This window comes from Phocoena phocoena, chromosome 5 (genome assembly GCF_963924675.1).
Source record: "Phocoena phocoena chromosome 5, mPhoPho1.1, whole genome shotgun sequence".
NCBI lineage: Eukaryota > Metazoa > Chordata > Mammalia > Artiodactyla > Phocoenidae > Phocoena > Phocoena phocoena.
In genome coordinates, this window is record NC_089223.1 from 46251653 (window position 1) to 46279526 (window position 27874).

At 42.5% G+C, this 27874-nt stretch overlaps 1 protein-coding gene across 1 annotated transcript; it reads right to left on the reverse strand.

The window, feature by feature from the left end:
* On the reverse strand, window positions 1-27731 carry FAM47E (family with sequence similarity 47 member E). The gene is made up of 8 exons (XM_065877214.1): window positions 27568-27731; window positions 22661-23031; window positions 20309-20450; window positions 14239-14344; window positions 9046-9246; window positions 3972-4127; window positions 2330-2407; window positions 1-66 (listed from the first exon to the last, which is right to left on the reverse strand). Exons 1-8 carry the CDS (start codon window positions 27729-27731, stop codon window positions 1-3), a joined length of 1284 nt encoding a protein of 427 aa, XP_065733286.1.
* Window positions 27732-27874: the final 143 nt, after the last annotated feature.

Consider the following 27874-nt stretch of genomic DNA (forward strand, 5'->3'; position numbering starts at 1 on the left):
TTATTTTACAGAAGTCTTGTTACATTCACATTTACATTCCTTCCTCATACACATCTTCTCAAGGAACTAAAAAAAAAAAAAAAAAAAAGATGAGAGAAACTCCTTTAAATTGGCAAACGAAAATTGTACAGTCTAGTCACAACCACTACCATACCCAAATTCACAGTCTTACACTCTGATGTATATCCTGATAGGACCCAAAATCTGATGTCGATGATAGACCATGCGAGATGGTGGACTTTGGAAGGTAGTCGCACACCATCAGAAATATCTAGATATAATTCACACTTTTTCTGTGGCCAAGCCCAGCCCGGGCCAGCTCGGCACAGCCTTGGGCTGCTCATCTCTGCTATTAAAGGCCTGGGGCTTCTGTGTAGCCGAGGGAATGAAGCCGTAGGTGATGCACAGAGCAGTGAATCCAGCAGCAGATACTGGGATGTGTATGTTAAGTATGTATGCTCATGTAACGTACATAAACATGTATGTATACAAGGTGTACATAGACATTTAAGGGAGTAAAAAGAGAATGAATGTTCACATATAAATTTAAATAAGTAATGATTTTATAGATAGATAGATAATTTACCATCATAGATTTCCCCCCCCTTTTAGTTGAAATCCTACTGATAAAATAGAGGATATAGGATGTAAGGATAAAGGGAGAAAATATTCCAGGGTTTTGAGTGACAGGTGTTCTTAGGGGACTCAGCCATAGCCAGGGGCATCACCTCTCTTTAGTTGATGCAGCTAAAAGAGTAACTAGTGAGTCAGGCATGCTTCCTTTTGCCCAAAATTGAACTAAATATTCAGCAACAGAATGGATTAAACCAACAGGGGACAAATCAAAATAAATAAAACATCCTCTTTTGCCACCAAAGAAAAAACTATGAGTCACTATAATGTCAAGAGCAAATAGGGATATATATGTATATACATATATCTCCTTGGCAAGAAGAATATATATGTCTGTGTGTGTGTGTGTATGTGTGTGTGTGTATATACACATATATATCACATAATTATATTTATGCTTAAGTATAATTTTGTGTGTATTATATAAATATATAATCATACATACAATTATGTTATATAAAATATATAAGCATATTTTATACATTATACATATAAATATATAAAATACACTTATGTAGGCCATATATGCAGATGAGGCAGTTACTAAATACATAAGTACAAAAATGTGTGTAAATATATTAACTATATCTTATATATAAGTATCTTATATGTAAGATATATACTTATATCTAAGTCTATAAAATATACTTATGTAGGCCCACTGTTGCTGCTCAAAGCTATTGCAGAGATTTCATCCTAGTTCTAGAATGGAATCTTCTAGCCCATTAGTCTACTATCGTACTCTAGACTTTCCCTTCACATCGCCTGATTTAACTTTGGACGAGTCTGGATCTGAGATTGGTCAATATATCTATTTGCCAGTAAGTGTAAGCTGTTGTTAGTTCTATCGCTCTTAGAAAAAAAGAAATCCAGTATCCTAGTTCCGGGAACTTCTACCGTCTTGGCTGCGTGTCCTCCTAAGGACTCCGCGGGCCGTGAGCACAGGGGACTCTGGACAAACACAGAACTTATCAGCCACGACTTGGGCCCCAGGCCCAGCTGGCTTCCTGCCATGGTGACAGGGCTGGTCTGGAGACAGATCTTCAGGCTGCAGGCCCTCCTGCTAAACGGTCCGCTCTGCCAGCCTCCCACCCCACTCTTGTTATCTGTGGCCTCCCGGGGGGAGCCCTCCACGTGGGAGGCGGGGGGACGACCAGCAGCACAAGCTCAGGGAGAGGGAAAGACAAAGTGGGAAAAAGACAGAAGAGGCTGCAGGGCTGTCCGGGAAGTGACCTTTGGCCCTAGTCTGCGTCCTCATGTACCCCACAAATAGCACAATAATAGTCCCAGCTCCACTCCCAGCTCCACTTCGTCCTGACCCCAGCATGGCTCCTTAGAAGTAGAAGTGAAGGAGACTGGACACTTCCTGGAGAATTCATTGTTCTAGTAGCAGGCTCACACCCTGCACATGGATCCCTTTCACTTTGGCCCCGTTAAGGCCAAACCCAAGGAAGGTGAGTCAGCAGAGAGACAGCAGGAGCCAAACAGGCTCCTGTCTGCTCCTGAAAAGAGCAGAACGCCAAAGCCCATCTGTGGGCCCCCGTCTGGGGAAAGCACACCCCTTCTCCCAGGGCTGAGCCCTGGGGTGTCCCTGTAGAAGAAGTATTTTGATTTTGTCAGGGTGCTGACCCCTTCCCATCAACGACTGTGAGCCCCTCAGCAGGTCTTTCCGAGGTCTTTCCGACCCTTTACTCACACTCGGCATCCTGTAGCCCCTGCTCAGAATGAAATCCTTAAAGGCAACTGTTCCATGAAGGTCTGCAAGTAACTCCTCCTAAAAGAGGGTCCACACTTTAAAAAACTGGTCAGCTGTCAGAAGCTTGATTTCATTATTTGTCCTAATTAAAAGCACTTAGCCGTTTATCAAGTATGTTATTTTAAACGACTTCCTTCTCATTTAGGAATATGTGTGTAAATAACGTTCAGAAGTTGATGAATACAAAGGCTTTCAAAAAGATATCCAACCTTCTCTCCTTTCTCTGTTCTTTTTCTTACCCTTGTATCAAGGATAAGCAACACATTTTATCAATTAGATCATTATTGACCTAGGATGTCCGGAATCTAATCTATTTGAGATTAATAATTGTGATACTGTGATTTATAATAAGAGACAGATATTTGGTCTTCTTCCCATTCCTGGCACAGAGGCCTTAAAACCCTTGGAATTTCCTAAGTGATGAGAGCCACAACGGTGAGAGTCTTTCCTTATTCATAACAAGCCCCTTTCAACCACATTGCAATTTATCTTAATGAAGTGTTTTTTGGAAAGCCCCTAGATAGCTACTAGATGGGGGCTGGTTGTCAGGGAAACCAACCACGTGATTAGAGGGTTGGCACTTTCAGTTGAACCTCCCCAACTCCAGGGAGGGGAGAGGAGCTGGAGGTTGAATTAATCACTAATGGCCAATGATGTAATCAATGACACCAATGTAATGAAGCCTCTATACAAACCCAAAGGAGGGGGTTTGGAGAGCTTCCAAGTCGGTGAACATGTAAAGGTACCTGGAGAAGGCAAGGAAGCTCCAAGCCCCTCCCCACATGCCTTACCCTATGCATCTCCTCCATCTGGTTGCTCCGGAGTGTACCTCTTTATAATAAACTGGTCATCTTACTAGATTGGAAGTAAACTGTTTTCCTGAGTTCTGTGAGCTGTTCTAGCAGATGATCAAACTCAAGGAGGGTGTCGTGCGAACCTCTGATTTATAGCCAGTCAGTCAGAAGCACAGGTGACAACCTGGACTTGAGACTGGCATTTGCAGTGGGGGCAGTTTTGTGGGACTGAGCCCTTAACCTGTGGGATCTGATGCTCTCTCCAGGTAGGTGGTATCAGAATTGAGTAAAATTGTAGGACATCCAGCTGGTGTCAGGGAATTAGAGAATTGCTTGGTGTGGGGAAAACCCCCCGACACATTTGCTGACCAGAATTGAGAGTGGTAGAGGAAGAAACGGGAGTGTTTTCCTACTCAATACATATCCACAAATTTTAGATCTTAACTCCAAAGGGCATGATAATCAAAAAAGATTTGACCCAGTCCCAACATCTTAGGGGTATTCATGCATTCATTTGGCTTTTCCTTTTATTTATTGGAATTTAAAATTTGGGATGTCGAAGTTTATATCATTGTAATTCAGTTCTTTAAGACCATTTCACCTTCCAAATGAACTCAATCAAGAATAGTCAAAAGTCATGTGTTTCCAGCAAGACAGCCATGTCATCATGGTGTCCCTTACCAGCACACAACTGCACCCATGTCTTGTGAACTGACTTCAGTATGAGGTGGCATTTGCACTGAGACAACCTTCAGCTCAGATGATCAAGTCTCAGCATATACACATACCTGTTCCCAGAGCTCCTTTTTCATATTCTCATCTTGAGCTTTACATAAGATCTTGGGGTCAACCAAAGGTTCATCGGCTCTTTGCTTTTTCCACAACTTGGTGTTCAGATACCATGCTCCGTACCTCATCTTCACCCACTTTGGTTTATAAGGACTCTGTAGAAATAACATAATTCCCAATTTCATTGGTTTGTTTGGTTTGTCGTTTCAATAAAGCTAAGATTTAGCTTATGAAAGCAGTATCATTTATTTATTTTTTTATTATTTTTTTGCGGTACGCGGGCCTCTCACTGTTGTGGCCTCTCCCTTTGTGGAGCACGGGCTCCAGACGCGCAGGCTCAGCGGCCATGGCTCACGGGCCCAGCCGCTCCACGGCATGTGGGATCTTCCCGGACCGGGGCACGAACCCGCGTCCCCTGCATCAGCAGGCGGACGCTCAATCACTGCGCCACCAGGGAAGCCCGGTATCATTTATTTTTAATCTATGGTTACTCCTTGCCAAAGTATTTTATGAAGTTTCAGTGTGCTTTGATTCACAAAGGTAACATGAAAAGTTCATGACTGAGAAAATAATGTGGTAGTTAAGCATGGCTTTTGGATTTAGACAAACCTGGGCTCAAATCCAGCCTTCCCCACTTAGTAGCTATGAGTCCATGGACAAGTTAGTTAAATTCTTCATTTGTAAAATAGAGATAATAGCATCTACCCCATAGGGTTGTTGGGAAGACTAAAGGAGAGAACTATGTAAAGCAGCTAGAACTCATGTAAGAATCACATATTTCAGTGAAGGGTAATGACCTTCAACAATACTCAGTCAACCAAAACAATAAGTTATCAGCCTCTCTGTGAGCCCAGCTCTATACTCAGCTTTGTACATGGTTCACTACTTTTGATCCAAATGCTATTCAACACCAGTCTCTTGCCTCTTTATTTTTTAATTTTTAAAAAATATTTATGTATTTATTTATTTATTTGGCTGCACCACATCTGAATTGCGGCACGTGGGATCTTCATGGCCGCCGTGTGTGGGATCTGCAGTTGTGGCATGCTGGATCTTTTTAGTTGCAGCATGCGAACTCTTAGCTGCAGCGTACGGGATCTAGTTCCCTGACCAGGGATCGAACCCGGCCCCCGGCATTGGGAGCGTGGAGTCTCAACCACTGGCCCGCCAGGGAAGTCCCTCTTGCCTCTTTAATTGGAAGAGAGGAAGAGGGGGAGGAAGAGATGTCTTTCCTTTCTTTCTCCCATTCCTCAGGAGTGCATCTGCTGGTTCACAGCCTGATGCTGTGATGCAATATCCGCTCCTTGTCTCATCATGAAAGGAGGTCTAACGCTTGTGTGGGACAAAGAAACATGAAACACAAAGACCCTGCTCCTCCTCCTCCTCACTCGTATCTAAACTATGAGGTGGAACGTGTGGCCATCCTAGAGTCAAGCCAGAAACACCTGCCTGAAACAGAGATGATGGGACAGAGCAGAGGGGAGGGAAATCCCTTCTCAGAGCTGGATTCAGCATTATGTTCCCTCCATTCCAAGCAGACTGACCTCCTTGCTATTTCTAGAGGACCTATCACACTGCTGCCTCAGTGCCTTTGCACTCACTGTTCCCTCTCCATGATGCTCTTCCCCAAGACACCCACATGGCTCACTCTCTTACCTATTTCAGGTCATCTTTTCAGTTGTATGTTCCCCGACCACCCAGTTCAAAAACTGTAACGCCTCACAACACTGCTTGTCTTCTTTCCCTGCCTCATTTTTCTGAACAGCACTTATCGCCGCTTGATATGCTGTATATTTTTCTGATTGTTTGTTGTCTCACCTCTCACCTTCTAAAATGTAAGCTTCTGAGCTTGTTCCCCGCTACATGCCCCTGGCATCTAGAACAATACTTAGGACACAACAGGTGCTCAATAAATATTTGTTGGGTTAAAATCAGGTTTCTTAACTTCAGCGTTATTAACATTTTGAGTTGGATAATTCTTTGCTGGAGGTGGGGGGCGGCAGTGCTGTCCTATGCATTGTAAGATGTTGGGCAGCATTCCTGGTCTCCACCCACGAGATGCCAGTAGCATCTCCAAATTGTGACAACCAAAAACGTCATCTCCAACATTGCCAAATATCCCTGGTGGGGTGTGGGGGTGGGGAAGGGGACAAAATTGTCCTGGCTGAGAACCACTGAATTAAAGGAAGGAGGGTAGGAGAGGAAAGAGAGGAAAAAAGAAAGGAAGGGAGAGGAACGTGATCTACATACTGCTCCACTAAAGAACTTGAGCTCTGGAATACGTTAGGTTGCTGGGTACCTGGTGATCTTTCAAGATTCAGTACAAACATAATTTCTTCTGTGAAGTCTTAACCATACCCACCCTCAGCCCATGCCTGGTGGAACTGGTTACTTCTTCTACAACCCGGATGAACCATGACATCATTTCATTATAGTCATTTCTCCATTGCCCTCACTAGACCGTAAGCTCCTTAAACGCAGGCAACAGTCCTTCATTTGCTCCCAGCACTTTTCGGCACATAGTAACAGATGCTCAGAAGTGTTTGTTGAATTAATGTATAAATAAATGGATGAATGAATATACAGGGCCAAGAGAAACATGCTACAATAGAGGCACAGACTGCTGTGAGAGATTAGAAGAATAAGTTAATGTCAGCCGAAGGACCTGGAGAAAACTCCACGGAAGAATTGGCATCTGACCTGTGTTTAAAGGGAGATGTCAGAGTGTAGACATGAGGAGAGGGGCACGTCGGGCAGAGAGAATACTGTGAGCAAAGGTAAGGTAGTCGAAAAGCTCAGAGTTTTAAAGAACATCAAAGAGCAGAGGATAACACGCCTGAGAGTATGTGGAATAAGAAAATAAAGATGGAGATTCCATCCCCGGAATAGGGACCAGATTTATCCTTCCACCTGCAACAACCAAAAAACGAAATATAGATATATAGATATATTTATAAGACACTGGACATCAAATAGCAAAGGACAGTGATCCTTGAGAGGCAAAAAGTGAATAAGCCCCCCAACTGCCCCAGTTCACTGTCTTCAGAGAGTTCCCAGGCCACAGAGCAGGAGAAGGAGCCCAGGAGGAACCTAGTGGACTTTCTGAGTTGAGAAGACAGAACTGAGAGTCCAGGAAGACCAAGGCAGCTAAATTTTGCAGCCCAGAGTAACAGAAAGGAAAGAGCTGCACAGAGAGGGAACTACAGAGGTTTGCAGAGGGTCTCCATCTGTGTATGTTTGGGAGGAAACCACCTGAGGTCTGGGAAAGAACTAACCAAAAGGATTAGAGAGAACAGTGTCCTGCATGCACACAGGGCCAGGGCCAGGGCCTGTTCCCTCCTGGGAAACTCGAAGATTCACAGGATACTGGGTAGAATGCACGAAGGGTCTTGCATCGGTAGTAGGGAGTTAGCCCTAGACTAAACATTATTTTGACCCTTCTCAACAGTTCTTAAAAGCAAGACCCAAAAGGATCAAACTTTTCCAGACACAAGAAACATGAAGACATATACACCAATGTGTATAATAATCACACCGCTCAAAACCAGTGACAAAGAGAAAGTATTAAAAGCAGCCAAGAAAAAACAGGTCCAGAAAAACAAAGATAAGGATGACATAAGATTTCTCGTCAAAAGCAACACAACCAAGAGGACGGTGGAGCAACATTTTTAAAGGACTAAAAACAAACAAACAAAAAACTTTGAACCTTAGAATTCTATACCCACAAAAATATCTTTAAAAATGAAGGAAGAACAAGGATATCTTCAGACATAGAAAAGGTGGAAGAATTCATTGCCAGCAGATCTACACTAGAACTATTAAAGGAAGTCCTTCAGGCGGAAGGAAAATGATACTCTGTGGAAATCTATTTGAACTTTTGCATAGTGACCCTCCATTGGCCAGTCAAAAGTTCGATTTTGGCAATAACCACCATGCTTTACAAAGCAGCATTTGTGCAATTATTTGTAAATACAGAGAACTGAGCAATTTCATTCAGCCCAGATTCAGAACAAGCAGTGGTTCAGGCCCCATGTGCCTGAACCACATGGATATAATTTGCCTGTCCAGCATCATTCTGCATTTTACCCTTTAGAAAGCTGAGAGGAGAATGGAAAATTTAAAGTGCTGACTTAGTGATGGAATGCATAGTTTTCATAAACTTTATGCAACAGAATCAAAGACGGAAAACAGCATGAATGTAAAAATAGGTCAGCTGATCATGTTCAATTATGAAAGGACAAAGTTGGTATGTCAAAAATATTGGAAATATAGTATCAAAGATTATGTGTAAAAGACAGAGGGAAATTATTATCTTCACTTCCAGAGAAACTAACTCTATAATCTCCCCACTTCCCACCCACACTTAGGCACGTAAATCTGTTGTTGGACTGGCACAATTTGACTTGTGTATATATATTTGCACTAACACATTGTGTAGAAAAGTACTCAGGGGCCCATAGTACTTCCCTTTAGAACATAGCTTGTTTTTTCTCATCTCTGCTTCCTTGTTCTGTCTTCACAGGAAATTGGTGCTGGGAAACTGAGTGATTTGTTAATTATCAGGCAAGCATATGGTCAAGAATGATGGTCTGTGGTCGAAAAGACCGCCATAAAAATTCAAGAATTCTTTGGACATACACAGTGTTCACAACTGTTAACTGCAGCATCTCACTCTTGCAATAATAAACAATCACGTATATTTCTACTGACTATTAGAATTTCAACATGTAAAACACATAAAGAGATAGATTTCAACATATAAAACACACAAAGAGGTTGTCTTAACATATAAAACACATAAAGAGGGAAATAATGACTGTTCAGATATTAACAATAATGCTGAATGGCCTGCCTTGTTTGTATAACCGACTTTTTAAGATGTATTAAATATTCATTCATTTAACAAATGTTTATTTATTGTATTTTTTTACAAATGTTAAACATCAAAAAAATTTCAAGAATTTTACTGGAAAAGGTCAGTGCCTTCTGAAGCACCAGAAGTCAAGAACATTTAATATTTGAATACAATTTAATTTCCTTTGATTCTCAGTTCTTCTCCCTTTTGGCAGTTACCTGTGGTTTCTGAAGTCTCTGCTCAGAGTGTAGTTTCTGGAAAAACTGTGGCTCCTGCAGTTTATTCAGCCCAATCCTTTTCTTTAGCTCCAGAGGAACCTGGCTGGGTCTCATTGTATGGAGCACATTATAGCTTGGTTTGCTCTGATAGTCAATGTCAAACTGTTTCAGGATGAACTCCTCATCAATGTTCAGGCCCCCCTGGAAGAATAGCACAGGGCATGAGTCAAGGACAAATGGTGAAATGCTCCTTCTTCCTTCTTTAATCTACAGGAGGTATTCGACCATGGCTGGAGAAGAGAGAGGTAGTTTAAAGGAGAGGTAGAAAGTGCTCAGTCACCATTTGTAGGAGACAAGAAGTATTTGGGGTCTGGAGAGCTTTGTCAGTGCATTAAGAGACAACTTAGGACCCACAAGAAGCCGTCAGTCCTGAGGGAGATAGTGGTGCTGAGGAAAATCCAGTCTGTTTGATCAAAAGCAAACATCTCCAACACTTTATAGTAGTAACATCTTTAGAGGTATTTTCCAGACATGTCTAGAAATGTTAGTGTGTGCTCTGCCCACAGCCCCTTATACAGGAAGCTGCCCTGTTCGGGGCTCCTACTGAAGCCATGGGCTCCTTTTAGTCAGCCATGTTTTGTGCACAGAACAAACCCGCCTTCCGTCCCCCAGCCATAGCTGGCAGGAGTACAGATGGGCACATTAAGAGCCCCTAATCTGTAGACTGACCGTGGATCTATGATATGGCTGAAAGATAACTTAGATTTGAAGGATAGTAGAATATAGCACCCCAAAATATGCCTCTGGCTTAAGGCTTATTTTGAGCTGATGATTTTGAGAAACAGCAGACAACACAGGAAACGATCTAGAAACGGAGCAGAAGTCACTCTTTAAGTGAAATTTACATTTATTAAAGAAACTCCACTTGTAAGGCTATCTCCCTCTCCATTCCAGGAAGAGAAGGAAGACACTACATAATGATCAAGGGATCAATCCAAGAAGAAGATATAACAATTATAAATATATATGCACCCAACATAGAAGCACCGCCATACATAAGGCAACTGCTAACAGCTATAAAAGAGGAAATCAACAGTAACACAATAATAGTGGGGGACTTTACCTCACTTAGACCAATGGACAGATCATCCAAACAGAAAATAAATAAGGAAACAGAAGCTTTAAATGACACAATAGACCACATAGATTTAATTGATATTTATAGGACATTCCATCTGAAAACAGCAGATTATACTTTCTTCTCAAGTGCCCAGGGAACATTCTCCAGGATAGATCACATCTTGGGTCACAAATCAAGCCTCAGTAAATTTAAGAAAACTGAAATCATATCAAGCATCATTTTTGACCACAACACTATGAGATTAGAAATCAATTACAGGGGAAAAAAACATAAAAAACACAAACATATGGAGGCTAAACAATACATTACTAAATAACCAAGAGATTCCTGAAGAAATCAAAGAGGAAATCAAAAAATACCTAGAGACAAATGACAATGAAAACACGACGATCCAAAACCTATAGGATGCAGCAAAAGCAGTTCTAAGAGGGAAGTTTATAGCTATACAAGCCTACCTCAAGAAACAAGAAAAATCTCAAATAAACAATCTAACCTTACACCTAAAGGAACTAGAGAAAGAAGAACAAACAAAACCCAAAGTTAGTAGAAGGAAAGAAATCATAAAGATCAGAGCAGAAATAAATGAAATAGAAACAAAGAAAACAATAGCAAGGATCAATAAAACTAAAATCTGGTTCTTTGAGAAGATAAAAGATGGTTCTTTGAGAAGATAAACAAAACCATTAGCCAGACTCATCAAGGAAAAGAGGGAAAGGAATCAAATCAATAAAATTAGAAATGAAAAAGGAGAAGTTACAACAGACACCGCAGAAATACAAAGCATCCTAAGAGGCTATGACAAGCAACTCTATGCCAATAAAATGGACAACCTGGAAGAAATGGACAAATTCTTACAAAAGTATAACCTTCCAAGAAAGAACCAGGAAGAAATAGAAATATGAACAGACCAATCACAAGCACTGAAATTGAAACTCTGATTTAAAATCTTCCAACAAACAAAAGTCCAGGACCAGACGGCTTCACAGGTGAATTCTATCAAACATTTAGAGAAGAGCTAACACCCATTCTTTCTCAAACTCTTCCAAAAAATTTCAGAGGAAGGAACACTCCCAAACTCATTCTATGAGGCCACCAACTCCTTAATACCAAAACCAGACACAGGTACTACTAAAAAAGAAAATTACAGACCAATATCACTGATGAACATTGATGCAAAAATCCTCAACAAAATACTAGCAAACAGAATCCAACAACACATTAAAAGGATCATACACCATGATCAAGTTGAATTTACCCCAGGGTTGCAAGGATTCTTCAATATGTGCAAATCAATCAATGTGATACACCATATTAACAAATTGAAGAATAAAAATCATATGATCATCTCAATAGATGCAGAAAAAGCTTTTGACAAAATTCAACACCCATTTATGATAAAAGCTCTCCAGAAAGTGGGCATAGGGGGAACCCACCTGAACATAATAAAGGCCATATATGACAAACCCACAGCAAACATCATTCTCAATGGTGAAAAACTGAAAGCCTTTCTCCAAGATCAGGAACAAGACAAGGATGTCCACTCTCACCACTATTATTCAACATAGTTTTGGAAGTCATAGCCACAGCAATCAGAGAAGAAAGAGAAATAAAAGGATTCCAAATTGGAAAAGAAGAAGTAAAACTGTCACTGTTTGAAGATGACATAATACTATACATAGAGACTCCTAAAGATGCCACCAGAAAACTACTAGGGCTAATCAATGAATCTGGTAAAGTTGCAGGATACAGCATTAATGCACAGAAATCTCTTGCATTCCTATACACTAATGATGAAAAATTTGAAAGAGAAATTAAGGAAACACTCCCATTTACCCTTGCCACAAAAAGAATAAAATACCTAGGAATAAACCTACCAAGGGAGACAAAAACACGTATGCAGAAAACTATAAGACACTGATGAAAGAAATTAAAGATGATTCAAACAGATGGAGAGATACACCATGTTCTTGGATTGGAAGAATCAATATTGTGAAAATGGTTATACTGTCCAAAGCAATCTACAGATTCAATGAAATCCCTATCAGATTACCAATAGCATTTTTTACAGAACTAGAACAAAACAATCTTAAAACTTGTATGGAGACACAAAAAAACCCGAATAGCCAAAGAGGTCTTGAGGGAAAAAAACAGAGCTGGAGGAATCAGACTCCCTGAGTTCAGACTATACTACAAAGCTACAGTAATCAAGACAATATGGTAGTGGCACAAAAACAGAAATACAGATCAATGGAACAAGATAGAAACCCTGGAGATGAACCCATGCACCTATGGTCAACTAATTTATGACAAAGGAGGCAAGGATATACAATGGAGAAAAGACAGCCTCTTCAATAAGTGGTGCTGGGAAAACTGGACAGCTACATGTAAAATAATGAAATTAGCACACTCCCTACACCATACACAAAAATAAACTGAAAATGGATTAGAGACCTAAATGTAAGACCAGACACTATAAAACTCTTAGAGGAAAACATAGGAAGAACACTCTTTGACATAAATCACAGCAAGATCTTTTTTGATCCACCTCTTAGAGTAATGGAAATAAAAACAAAAGTAAACAAATGGGACCCAATGAAACTTAAAAGTTTTTGCACAGCAAAGGAAACCATAAACAAGACGAAGAGACAGCCCTCAGAATGGGAGAAAATATTTGCAAACAAATCAACGGACAAAGGATTAATCTCCAAAATATATAAATAGCTCATGCAGCTCAATAACAAAAAAACAAACAACCCAATCCAAAAATGGGCAGAAGACCTAAATAGACCTTTCTCCAAAGAAGACATACAGATGGCCAAGAGGCACATGAAAAGCTGCTCAACATCACTAATTATTAGAGAAATGCAAATCAAAACTACAATGAGGTATCACCTCACACCAGTTAGAATGGGCATCATCAGAAAATTTACAAACAACAAATGCTGGAGAGGGTGTAGAAAAAGGGAACCCTATTGCACTGTTGGTGGGAATGTAAATTGATACAGCCACTATGGAGAACAGTAGGGAGGTTCCTTCAAAAACTAAAAATAGAATTACCATATGACCCAGCAATCCCACTGCTGGGCATATACCCAGAGAGAACCATAATTCAAAAAGACACATGCACCCCAATGTTCATTGCAGCACTATTTACAATGGCCAGGTCATGGAAGCAACCTAAATGCCCATCGACAGATGAATGGATAAAGAAGTCGTGGTACATATATACAATGGAATATTACTCAACTGTAAAAAGGAATGAAATGGGTCATTTGTAGAGTCGTGGATGGATCTAGAGACTGTCATACAGAGTGAAGTAAGTCGGAAAAACAAGTATCATATATTAACGCATATATGTGGAACCTAGAAAAGTTTTACAGATGAACCAGCTTGCAGGGCAGAAACTGAGACACAGATGTAGAGAACAAACGTATGGACAGCAAGTGGGGAAAGCCGCGGGAGGTGGGGGTGGTGGTGTGATGAATTGAGAGATTGGGATTGACATGTATACACTGCTGTGTATAAAATGGATGACTAATAAGAACCTGCTGTATAAAAAAAATAAAATTCAAAAAAAATATATTGATAATGGCGCATTAATTTTTTCAAGTGTACCATACTAATTATTAACACGGGAGTTGTTATTAATAGGAGGAACTGGGCATGAGAAATATGGGAAATTTCTTACTATTTCTGAAACTTTTCTGTAAATCTAAAACAATTCCAAAATAAAAAGCTAATTAAAAAATTATAATAAAAAAATTTTTAAATTAAAAAAAAAAATGAAACAACAGCAATGTACATATAAACAATAAACATTCAAACATTGGCTGTAAGCTTGCAAACTTTCCAGAAATTTCACCTACAAGAAACATTTCTATTTTAAACAGTGGGAGAGTCAAAAGATTCCTTTACGACTTTGCCTATTTGACTTAGATTATATCCAAACACTGTTTTTTAACAAAAGCAACTTTGAGCTCGACTTATAAGTATTACCAGTAACTTACAAACTTAGTAGCCCAGCTGCAGAAGTCGCTAACTCCTTTGCGTACGTTTTCATGAAGAAGTGGACCATCATTGCAGAGCAGCTCTGTTTCACTTGGCTTCTTTTCTTCATAAAGCCATTTGCCTGGATGTGACACAGGAGTCTTCTTGGGACTAAAGTTAATGAGATCATCAAAGAATCACAATATACAGCGCCATGAATCCAGGTGGATTTCAAATAGTATCTTGGGGAGGAGCTCATAATGCAAGTATGTTTAACACGCAGGCTCTTGCAAGCTGGTACAAATTCTATGTTAATATTTTTCAAAGATCATATTCTCATTATCAATATCATAAAGACAAGTATATCATATTTATTTAGAACAATTAAAGCTGATATAGAATTTTATCACTGTAAGTTAATTTTTTTAAATTATGAGTACCATTTACTAAGACCCATTTCAGGTAAAAACACAAATTACAGGGCTTGGAATCTGTCAAGACTATCTTGACAAACAGGAGATATCCTTGCCTTCTCTCTCCCTCAGCCCTAAACTCCAGCCTATTAGTAAATCTGGTAGATTTTAACTCTGTCTCCTTCTCTGGACTGTTGCAAAAGGCTCCTTGCTGGGGTCTCTGCATTTTCTCTTAAGGCCCTAACTGCTAATCCCTAATCCATTCCCAAAGTGTAAATCTTGTCTTATCAAATGCAGCTACCCTTCATCCTGGATTAAACCTCCTCAATAGCTTCTTTTTAAAACTTGAGATATAACTCACACACCCTAATATTTACCATTTCAAAGTATACAGTTGCTTTCATATATTTACAAAGTTGTGCAACCATCACCATTAATTCTGAGACATCTTCGTCACCCCAAAAAAGAAGGCCCATAAACTTTAACAGTCACTGTTCATCTCCCCACCCCCACCATTCTCTCTGCTCTTAAAAACCACTAATCTACTTTGTGTCTCTGTGGACTTGCCAATTCTGGGCATTTTATCTGAATGGAACCATATAATATATGATCTTTTATGTCTGACTTCTTTCACTTAGCATAATGTTTTCAAGTTTCGTACACGCTGTTGCATGTATCAGTAGTTTCTTCCTTTTTTATGGCTGAATAATATTCCATTGTATGGAGAGACCACATTTTGTTTATCCATCATCAGTTGGTTGATGGATATGTGAGTTGTTGCCACTCTGGCTATAATGAATAATGCTGCTATGGACATTCAGGTACAAGATTTTTGAGTTCAATAGCTTCTTGTTACTCCTCCAGTAAAGATCTAAGTCTAAACTCAGTTTTCAGGGCTCTTCATGGCCTGTTCCTTGCCTATCTCTCCAGATTCTTCTGTAACTACACACTCCCTCACTCTCTGAGCTCCAACCATAGCGGCCCCCTCTCAGTCCCATGAAGTTATCATGCTCCCATCCAGCCACAGGGCCTTTGTACATGTTATTCTAACTGACTGCAATGCCAACTCTATTCCCTCATCCCCATTATGTCTCAACATACATGCCACTTCCTCAGGGAGGTATTCACACAGTCTGTCCCCAGAGCCCACATTTTATTCATAGCACCCTGTACCTTTTATTCATAGCACCTATATATTAATTCATCCATCCATCCATTCAACAAATATTTATTAGGCACCAACTATGTGCCAGGCACCATTCTAGGCATTTGGATTCAGCTGTAAATAAAGTTAAGACCCTGTCCTCACAGAGGTTACAATTGAGTAGGGAGAGACAGATAGGAAAGAGCTAAACAAATATGTACCAGGTGATTATAAGTGGTATAAAGAAAAATAAAACAGGGCAGGAGAGATGGAGAGTGATGACAGGGGGCTCTTATTTATACAGAAAAGTTCTCTCAAAGTGATCTTTGAGCAGAGACCCAAAAGAAGAAAGGGATTAAACCATGTAGATATCAAACAATGCAGACACCAGGCAGACAAGAAAAGCATGTGCAAAGGCCCTGAGGTTGGTGCTAAGCATGTATGAGGCACACAAAGAGGTCAATGCGACTGGAGAGGAGTACTTAAAGGATATAATAGTAGAGGATGAGGCCTGAAGAGATAATGGGAACCTGATCATAAGGAACTTGAGAGGCAACTGTAAGGACTATGGACTTTACTCTGAATAAGTAGGCAACTGGAGAATTTTGAGCACAGGACTGTTATTGTATGACTTAAGTTTTTTACAGAATCACTTTAGCTATTGTGCAACAAATAGACTGGGGCAGAGGATGGGGGCTGGGTGGAGGCCATGAGACCAGTTAGTAAACTATTCCAATAATCCAGGCAAGAGATGGTGGTATCTTGGAATAGACTGACAGTAGTAGAACAGGTGAGATTCTAGGTATATTTCAAAGGTAAAGGCGTTAGGATTTTTTGGCAGATTGCAACCACTGTTTCAAAAGCCACTGGAAGAATGGAGTTACTATTTACTGATCTGGAGAAGACAGAAGCGGGTGTAGGTTTGGGGAAGAAATCAAGAGTTCAGTTAGGACTTGTCGAGTCTGAGATGCCAATTATACACTCAAAGGCAAATGTTAAACATCCATACATAGACGGCCTGAATGAGGTGACTTAGATTGCATAACATGTAGAAAAGAAGATGTCAGGGACTGATGCACTTCAAGGTTAAAAAGAAGGTGAGGAAGGACGAGCAAAAGACTGGGGAGAGGGCCATGACGCAGGAGGAGAGCCAAGAAAGAGGATGTACCAGAGACAAAATGAAGAAGTGTTTCGAGAAAGATGGTATCAATTGTGTCAGCTGCTACAGTTACATCAAGTGGTGATCACTGAGAACTGATTAGGTAACACAGAGGCCATTGGTGACCTTGACCCAAGGGAGATCCAGTGGAGTGCTGACTGCTGCGTTCAAGAAAGAATGAAAGAGGAAGTGAGTATGGACACCTCTTTCAAGGAGTTCTGCTCTAAAGGAAAGAAGAGACTATATAGTTAAAGAAAGTTGTTTTAAAGATGGGAGATATTACCTCATGTGGGAGGCTGCTAACGGCTCCCAAAGAGATCAGGTGCTGATCTTTGCAACCTCCAAAGGTTACTTTATGTGGAAAAAGAGTCTTTACAGATATGATTAAACTAAGGAGTTTGCGATGGGGAGATTATCCTGGATTATCTGGGTGGGCCCTAAACGCCATCACAGTGCCTTATAGGAGAGAGGTAGAGGAAGATTTGACACACACAGAGAAGAAGGTGATGTGAAGACGGGGCAGGGAGAGATTTGAAGATGCTGCCCTTTGAAGAATGGAGTGATATGGCCACAAGCCAAGGAAGGCTGGCAGCCTACAGAAACTGAAAGAGGCAAGGAATAGATTATACCCTAGAGCCTCTGGAAGGACATGTACCTGCAGATACTTTGATTTCAGCACAGTAATTCTGATTTCTGACTTCAGGCCTTCAGAACTGCAAGATAATAAATTTCTATTCTTTTAAGCCATGAAGTTTGTGTTACTTTGTGTAGCAGCCAAAGGAAACTGAGAATGCACTGACAAAAAAAAAACCCTCGCCATTATATAATTATACATTCATTCTGTGATATGACAATTTATTAACACATTAATTTTGTTCATTTTCTCTATACTTTACCTTCTCCCCTCTTAAGTAGATAACCCATTAGCTTGAAATTTCTTGCCCTGGAGATTTTTACAGGGTTGACCAAGAAAATTGCCTAAGTGAAAGACAGATCTTATATTGTGTGGAAACCCAAGCTCACTGAAGTAATTATGTAGGTGTTGAGATGGGATGGGGAGAGTGGGGTGGATGCATAGAGTGTGACAGAAACAGCAAAGGGTTGAGAAAAGAAAGAGTTCCCAAAACCAGAAAGAAATTAAATATCAATTTAATTGCCTCTGCAATTGCTAGAGGCCTATCCCACTTTCTTACACTACAAAAAATGACCACGACTGAATGTTTGCTACTCAGTGGGATGAGGGCTTGGTGTCAGATATAAATAGAAAGAAAAGAAAAGTAATATTTCATAAACATATAGCTTTGTGAACAAAGACTCGATGCCCTTGATATTTAATGCTTTCTTCCACACCAGTCTGCAATCACCACGAAGATGGGGTCCTAACTTGTTTACCACTGTGTCCTCAGAACCTAGCACTGACCATGACCCATAGTAGGTGCTTGATAAGTACTGTTGATCTTTTTGCATAAATAGAATGAGCTAGTGGTCCCTGAGGGTCAAGAATTCAAAGATGCTCACAGGGCCACACTGACCCACACTGTTGGAGTCTCCAAGGGGACCCCCTACTTACAACACTCCTCCCTCTTCCCCACCCACATTCTAAGCACTGAAAAATAATACAAAGAGCAAAGACAAAAGCCAAAATGTCCCCTTTATCACTGGCGGCAGCCATGTTCGAGCACTTGGGTTCAGGTCCAAGAGGACTTGCTAACTGAAATCCAGAAATGGGCAGACTGTCCCATCCAGGCAGCAGTGGCATGGACCAGGGTGCGGCTCCCCTCAAGAAGGAAGGAAGAGAGAAGAACTCATGCTTCCATGGGCCATCTTGCTTTCCAGTAGAAGGGCAGAGCTGAGAGGAGTGTGCCCAGCTGTTCTCCCCAGACTGACCAGGGATACACTAAGAGGCCAAAACAGTGGGGCTCCTGTCACATCGTGTCCCCACCTAACCAACATGTATAATTAATCAGTGGATTCTCTGTCACTCCACTTCCATGTAGCTACCTCGTGTGACTAGCAAAGCTCTCCGTGGCCCCTTCCGCACACCCTGGCCGTGGTCCTGGGTCCTATGTAAGTGGCCTGGGTGCTGTGGCTGGGCTGCCCTCTAGTTCACCCATACGCTTCAGTGCCTGCCAGTGATCTCATCAATTTCAACAGTCAAATGCATATCCCAAATCTGTTTGTGTCAAGTATACTTATCATGGCACTTACATTTTAAATTAAATAATTTGTGAAAGGGGAAATCAAAAGTGTGATATGAAAGAGAGAGGTTTCTATGAAAACGAAGCTTAGTGCTTTGGAAAGGTTCAATGAAGGTGGCATTACTGGTGTAGTTTATGCAAAAAAGATGACTGGGAAACTCCAAGCAGCAGACCCTTACTCCAAAAAAGACTTTATAATAAAAGACTAGCAAGTGAATGTACAGTTATGTTTTAGGGTAAAGCAAAATGTGTCAAGTACTAAAGTATCATCTTCTACAATTCCCTATGTTAGCCTCTTGGTTGGCTGGTTTGGTTGGTTGGTTATTCAACCAACTACTGGTCTCAGTCCTGTTGAATAAAAGGGCTTCTGCCACAGATAATGCAGCAAGCCACTGTGGGCTAATCAAAGTCAATCAGGTTTTCTGCAGTTTTCTTCTTCTCCGACAGCTGTCCTAGAGTCACGCAGACACACCCGTACTCGCTCCATAGCTGGCTAATTCACATCCATTTATGAAGTAAACACTCTTCAGAGCGGGACCTGAGGCTCCCTTCCCTCCTCCTCAGGAACTTAGTTACTTTTGCTTCTCTTAATTGTTCTCAAGATTCTTAATTATTCCTAAAATATTCTAAAGATGAGAAGCTTTGAGAAGGTAACTACAGATAGTCACTGACTTATGATGGTTCGACTTACAAGTTTTCTACTTCATGGTGGAGTAAAAGCAAGCAACGTTCATTCTCTAGAAAATGCACTTTGAACTTTGAATTTGGATCTTTTCCTGGGCCGGTGATATGCAGTGATGATACTGTCTCGTGATGCTGGGCTGCGAACCACAGCTCCCCGTCAGCCACGTGATCACAAGGGCAAACAGCCGATACACTTACAACCATCCTGTACCCACACAACCATCCTGTTTCTCACCTTCAGTGCTGTATTCAGTTAATGACATAAGATATTCGACACTTTATTATACAATAAGCTTTGTGTTAGATGATTTTGCCCAACTGTAGACTAATGTCTAAGTGTTCTGAGCACGTTTAAGGTAGGCTAGGCTATGCTATGATGTTTGGTAGGTTAAATGTATTAAATGCATCTTTGACTTATGGTATTTTCCATTTACCATGGTTTATGGAGACATAACCCCACCGTAAGTCAAGGAAGATCTGTACTAGAACGTTTCATCATGGGACAGGAATGAGCGAGAGGTTAAGAACGATACTTACTGCCCCAGGAAGACTTGAGTAGAACGTTTCTTTAAAAGTTTTGTGGGTTCCTTCATTCTTTTCCGGATGCCCTGACAATAACCCCATGTGTCCTCCAGCTTCCTGTCAGGATCCAGCACTTCCAGCGCCTTTAATAAGAGTTACAAACAGAAAACAACTTTAGAGGAAAGAAAGATGAGCTGAAAAGGGTGCCCCTTGATTCTAAAACAGAATGGACCTAGTCATCCCTTTCCTTTTCCTTTCCAGTTGGTCAATTCTGTTCATCAATTCCAGTGCAAATACAGCGCTGGGTGCTGCAGGTAAACGTCCATCACCTAGACATTAGCTATGTGGCCTTTTTACTGAAGTTCTGTCTCCTCTAGATGGAACAGTGCCTCTGGACCCACCCGGACCCCACTGCCCCACAGAAAAAAAGTGTCTCTAGAGGATTTCTGTTTATTTGACTGCCCAACATCCATTCTTCCTCCTATGAGTAACAGTCTCTAGACTTTTCTTTGGAGAATCATGTCTCTCTCCACTCTCAGTCCTTGTGATCTGAATTGGCCTTACCACTCGTCACTCTGCAGGCTGACCAGGTTAATCAGGCCCACAGTGACTGGCTTAGGAATGGGTACAAGACCCAAGTGAGACCTAGGGCAATTTGGTCATGGAATTTTGCTGGAACCGTGCAAAAACAGGTGGTGTTTTTCTGGGTAAAATTTACATCTAGAGCTGCTGGTGGCCATCATAGCACCACAAGAAGAGATCCTGCTTCAGAAGGAAGCCAACACATCTGTTTGAGGAGGTCAGACATGGGAATAAGAGCCACTGTCCCATGTGCCCTCTAAGGAGGTGTGCAAACAATCTCTTTGTCACGGACTCAGAGCTCTGGCCCACAGGAGGCAGTGAAGGAAAGCCCAGGGGGCAAATCATTGATTAGAAATTCCAGTTGTCCTTTCTACAGACTTCCCTGACACTAATCACTTACTCATTCATTCATTCATTATCCATAAATATTTATTGAGTGTCTACCGTATGCCAGGTATTGGTGGTACACAGTGAAAGACACAGATAAAATCCCTGCCCTTGAAAAGCCCTGCCCTTGTAGAGCTTTTATTCCAGTGAGAAGCCCAGCGCTGACAACTGCTAGGATGGAAATAGATCATGGTAAGGCACAGAGGATGAGAGGGAGGGGAGTGCCTTTTTATGTAGGCCCCTCCAGTGAGGAGATAATTGAGGAAAGAGCTGAAGCAAGTGAAGGAGTGAGCCCGGCAGACATCCGGGGGCAAGTGCTCCAGACAAAGGAACAGAGACCTAAACTGGACATGCTTGTTCACGTTTGCTGAGCAGCCAGGAGGCCAGAGTGGCTGCAGCAGACTGAGGAGGGCAGAGGAGTAGGCGGTAAGGTTGGAGAGGGAGCAGGGCAGGAATGGGATGGAGCACAGAACACGCAGGACCTTCCAGACCATGGCAAGGACTTCACTCTGAATGAGAAGCTTTGAGCAGAGGCGTTTACCTTCTCAACAACTGTCATGCTTGCTAACACAGGGAACAGACTGCAGGGGCTAAGCGGGTAGCAGGGTAGCAGGCACTGTTAGTTCCCTGTCCAATATCCATCCTGCCCCCTTTCCTTAAATCTAATAGAATTTTGTCCTGGATTTTGTTCAGGGCTGCAATACCCACCCAAGAAATTCAATTTTCTAGATTCCCTAGCAGCTAAGAGTGGTCAGATGAATGAGATGTTTACTAGGAAAGCTATTATTTGCCTAATTAAAAGAGTCAGCTGGCGTGCAACTTTTAAACTCTGCCCCTTCCTCTTCTTGTCTGAAAGATAGACTCGATGCCTGGAGGTGTGGAAGCCATTTTGAGCTATAAGGACAAGAGACGTATGCTAAGGACATTAGACCTGCAAGTTGAAAGAAGCCTGGGACAGAGGTGACAGATCGCAGCTGCTGCCCAGCCCTAGTCTTGGCAACCTGGTGAAACTTCCCATGACATTTCAGGTGCGCAGGTGCCTTTCTAGCCATCAGTTAATAATTCTCACGGACACCTCCCAAGACCAGGCTAACGTGACAGAAGCAAGACTGGACAATTCCTCCACTCTATTCTCCCCCTAAAAAGTCACAAGCAAAGTAGACTGGCAGAGCTTCAGGGGTAAAGAAGTCGGACACTTCTGGTTTGCTGGGCCTTTATAAGTTGGATGGCGTCATAGGAAGCACAGGGAGTGGCTGGTATGTTGCTGCCATTTGCACGTCTTAGAAGGCTGCTCCAAACCCCGGGAGACCTGCCCCCCTGGGGACACATTCATCACCCTCACCCCCTGGAGGGAACTCCCCAGGCATCTAAGGAGCAATATTCCCCAGGTGGTCACCTCTGCGGGCATGTCTTCCTCCAGGTCCCGGTAGAGAGCCGAGGGGTGGGGGGTCGGATGGGCCTCAACGTCCGCCAGGAAGTCCTTACGCGCCTGGCGGGCCGGCGAGAGCGTGGAACACAGGGCTGCTTCCCTAGGCAGCATGTCCTTCTGGCTCCTCTTCGGGGCAGGTCGGGGAGCTCTGTGATAAATCTCGGGGAGAAAGCCCTCCTCAGGGCCCTGAGTGATCACACCTCCGCAAGGCGGGCAGCCTTTCCGGAAGTCATTCGGTCGCGTTCTCACAAATCGCCACCGCCGGCTGTTCAGTGACGTGGGGCGTGGCGACCTGCGCCTGTGCTTTGTGAAGCACTTGGACGGCAGATCTTCTCTGTACCTGCGAGACAACGTGCCGGTGTTATGGACCACAAGGGTGGGAGAAGGAGGTTGTGAGCAGGCTGGTCTCCACCTGTTTCAGGAGGAGAGGTGGGGGAAGGGAGGGTCACGGGGCGAAGTCTGAGTTAATCATAGTCCTGGTTCACGGCACGTTATCGCTGGTCTGTGCAAGGCCCCTCTCCTGTTTTCTTTATTCTACGTTATTCCCATAGCCCACCATCATTGCCCTCCCCTGCACAAGCAAAACCACTCTAACAGATTTGGAATGTACCCGTTGTTTGCAGACATCCTTATAAGACCTGTGTATCCTTCATGTACATAAATGGTACTATCCTGTTACTTGCTTACCAAGCAGGATACCTTGAAGGCTCATCCGTGTCACTATGTGTAAACGTAATCCATTATTACATTTGGTGGTGCTGTCACCACCATCCAGCTATCCAGTCTCTTTGTGAAGAATACTCAAAAGTTGTGACCCCTCTTCGGACTCTTTCTTATCCTTTAAAGGGACACAGTGCAGTGGGAAGAACTTGGACACAGTGACAACTCGCCCCTAACTAGCTGCGTGACCTTCGCCCTTCATTTAACCTTTGTGGACCTCGATTTCTCCTCTAAACTCAGGGGGTCAAGGGTTGCAAACTGGTTGTTCATGGACTGTATCAGGCCCACAAACCGGTCATTTGATCCCATTTGTGTTTTAATAAGAATCATAAGAGTTCACATGTATTGAGAACTTTCTATATAACACGTGTTGTTCTAAGTGCTTTACCTGAATTAACTTGTTTTAATCTCATAACAATCCCATGAAGTAGGTACTAATATTATTCCCATTTACAGATAAGGAAATTGAGGCACAAAGAAGTTGAAAACCAAACACTTGTCAAAGTTCCCACAGCTATAAGGGGGAGAGCTGAAATTTTAATACAGGTAGTGTGCCTCTGGAGAAAGGTGTTTAACCACTATGCCAGAGCTTCTGACATATAAAAAAGTTCACACAAATAATCTGGAACAGAAATCAGGAGCTCTGGGGACACTGGGTCCACCTATCCATGGAGCCATTATTGGTATAAGGGCTGCCATCTTTAGACAAGTCCTATGCTGTCTTATTCACAGTCTCTACCACTCCCTACTGCCTTACATGCAGCCTGCTTCACTCTGTTTCTTTACCCATCAGACCCCTGTTTGCACTGAGCAGTTAGGGCATGAAGCTAAGATGGAAGAGACAGATGGACAAATGGGAAGGAAAATGGGACCTGGATAATCTAATATATCCAGCCATTGCCAAAGTCAGGACTTGGAACCTGAGCAGCTTAATGGCAGGTCTCTCATTATCCTAATACGTCACACTGCCCTAGTTATATATTTCTATATTATTGGTGTCTTTCCTTGAAGCCTCTTCCACCTCCAGGCCCTTCTCATCTATAATTACTCGTTACAGCAAATCTACTCCTTGTTGAACTCATCCTTATAGGCACAAAACTTTTTTTTTTCTTTCGGTACGCGGGCCTCTCACTGTTGTGGCCTCTCCCGTTGCGGAGCACAGGCTCCGGACACGCATGCTCAGTGGCCATGGTTCATGGGCCCAGCCGCTCCACGGCATGTGGGACCCTCCCGGACCGGGGGCACGAACCCGTGTCCCCTGCATCGTCAGGCGGACTCTCAACCACTGCGCCACCAGGGAAGCCCAGCACAAAACATTTTTAAGAGGTTCCAGCTTGATCTCTATTCTTTTCTTATGAGTCCTAGAAACTTCTTGCTTGCTGTACGTGCATGTGTGTTTTAAGGGCTTAACCCATTTCTACTGCGAAGATCTAAATGAAAGGATATAAAAACATGAGTTTACAAAAAGTTGCCCTTTGCAATTAATAAATCACTCAAATAGCTAAGGGGTGGGAATGTCGAAATTCCATCTAATCTTGAGATTTGATGACCCACTCATTATGACCAGTTAGCAAGTTACCCTCCACAGTATTAAACATCTTTACCAGGGCTTCCCTGGTGGCGCAGTGGTTGGGAGTCCGCCTGCCGACTCAGGGGACACGGGTTTGTGCCCCGGTCCGGGAAGATCCCGCATGCTGTGGAGCGGCTGGGCCCGTGAGCCATGGCCACTGAGCCTGCGCGTCCGGAGCCTGTGCTCCGCAACGGGAGAGGCCACAACAGTGAGGGGCCCACGTACCACAAAAAAAAAAAAAAATCTTTACCAAAGTGTATTTTCCACCCATTGACAACAAATTCAAACACCCAAGCACTTCATAAAATCAAATCTGATAACCAATATTTTTACTTAAGGACAGTCATACAACTTAAAATGGGGAAAGTGTGGCAGCTAGCTCAAACCTCATAGATTGTTAGAGCTGGCAGAAACTTTGAAAGAAATCTAGTCCACCTTCCTCACTTTTCAATGAGGAAACTGAGTTCCAAAGAGGTGAATAAGGCAACCAATCTGGCTGGAGGGCTTCCCATGACCCCACTTTACCTCTCATAGCTGATAAGCTTACCACTCTGCATTCTGTTAAGTTCATGAAAAATTTGGCTTGACCCAGAAAATAAAACATTTTTTCTAAACATTTACTATTTCACAGTCACTATATGATACTTGGATATTTCTACTTTTAAGAATTGCAAAAGAGTGTCAGGCATTTATCCTAAAGAAATGAAAACTTATGTTCACACAAAAACCTGTACGCAAATGTTCATAGCAGCTTTATATGTAATAGCTAAAAGCTAGAAACGACCTGAATGTCTTTCAGCACATGAATGGATAAGCCATGGTACATCCATGCCACGAAATACAACTCAGCAGTAAAAACGAACTAACTGTTGATGCACACAATCTCTTGGATGGATCTCAAGGGCTTTCGCTGAATGAAAAAGAGCCAATCTCAAAAGTTTTATACTTTTAATAAAGGTATTATTCTATTTATCTAACATCCTCAAAAGAACAAAATTATAGACATGGAGGCCAAATTAGTGGTTGCCAAGGGTTGTGGGTGGGAAAATGAATGGTAATAAAGGGACAGCATGAAGTGGTTCCCTTGCGGTAAGGAAACAGTTTTGTATCTTGATGTATACATATGACAACATTTTACTGAACCACACACACACACACACACACACACACAAGTGACAACTGGTGAAATTCAAGTAAAGTCCACCGTCTAATTCATATATTGCGCCAGTGCTGATTTCCTGCTTTGGTAATGTACTATCATTATGCAAGATGGTACTACTGGAAGCATCTGGAGGAAGGGTATATGGGGCCTCTGCACTATATCTGCAACTTCTTGTGAGTCTATAATTATTTCAAAGCAAACGGTTTGAAAATGGGGGTGGGGAGAGATTCTCAAAGAGTTCATAATTGCTAACATGTATACAGTACATGTATGTGGCAGTAACTGCTTCACAGGTGCTATGTCAGTAAATACAACAATCCTATAAAGCTGATTCCTTTTCTTGTCCCCATTTTACAGGTAGGAAAACTGAGTCCAGAAACAGCAACTAAGTTGCCTAAGGTCACCAGTCAAACAAGAGGAAAACTGGCCTTCAACTCCAGCCTTTCTGACTCTAGACTTTGTAATCTTAACCACCACATCGTGCTGCCTACAAGAGAGCCGAATTCCATTCTCAGAAGCAGCTCGAGGAATCAGCAAAGGCAGAAAGCCTCAGCTTCCTGTCCTGCGGCAGTGACAGAGGTAGGAGACAGATGGGCCCCTGGGCTGGACAGCTGGTGTCTGTCACGTGGAGTAAAATGGAAGCTTTGTTCTCCCCCAGACACTCCAAGGACAAAGCTAGTGGCAGCTGAGCTCTGCTGAAGTAAAGAGATAAGATGACCACTCCTGAGGTAAGGAAAACTTCCCTTTCTGTACATGTGCAGGAAGGCTCCTTGGGGGTCAAAAAGAGAGGGGGTGCCACCCCATAGTAAGTGTGGACATGTACCCACAGGCCTCTGCAGTGGGATCCATCTTAGCAAAATGTTGCACACGCATGTTGGGGAACATCCTAGGACCAGTCAGGTGTAAAGGAAGAAGCAAGATAATTGGCCAGATGTAAACAAAGACCTGGAAGGACTGTCCTATAGAAGGGATTTAAATCACCTCTTCACTGCTTTTCTCAATCAGGAGGCCAGTACTCCTCTCCGGTTGTGTACTTCCGCCTAGTTTCTGACTTACTGTCTCCTCCTCATTAAGAGAGGACGCCCATACCCTTTCTCCCTGGGTGTGTATTTCTGCCTAGCTCCTGACTTAAATAAACTGTTTCAGTGTGTGCTCTCCCATACATTGTGCTGTGTCTCTAATAATAAACGCTGTACCTGTTTTTACAGTTTTTGCCTCCTTGAAACATTCTTGTTTTCAATGGGGGTAAGAGCCAGGGGAACTTTGCTTCTAGCCTCTAGCCCCTGGTGTCTAGGATTCCTGGTTTTCATCCAGGCTACCCAGGTTCAATTCCTGGGCAGGGAACTAAGACCTCTCTTCAGGACAGCTGACTGCTGTCTCTCCGAGATCAACACATTCAAAACAGCAGCAGACCACCCCAGTACCCGAGGTACTCTCCAAACACGGGCTCAGCTTGGCCACAGTTACTAGCTGGGTGGCCAAGGCTCCAGGTGCTGTCTAACCCGGAGAAGGGCAGGTCGCAGGCTAAACCAGTCTCCGCAGAGGACTCTATGGCCATCAGTTTCCCATCTGGAATGGGTATATTCATCTACATCCTCTGGGGGACTCTGAGGATAACAACAACAAAAAAAGGTGTCCTTGGCGTTGAGGAACTTCGCGCGCTGGTTATGGTCTATTTTTGCGGGGGACCATGAGGAGGAAAGGGAGTTGGGTCCTCCGCGGCCCCTGGCC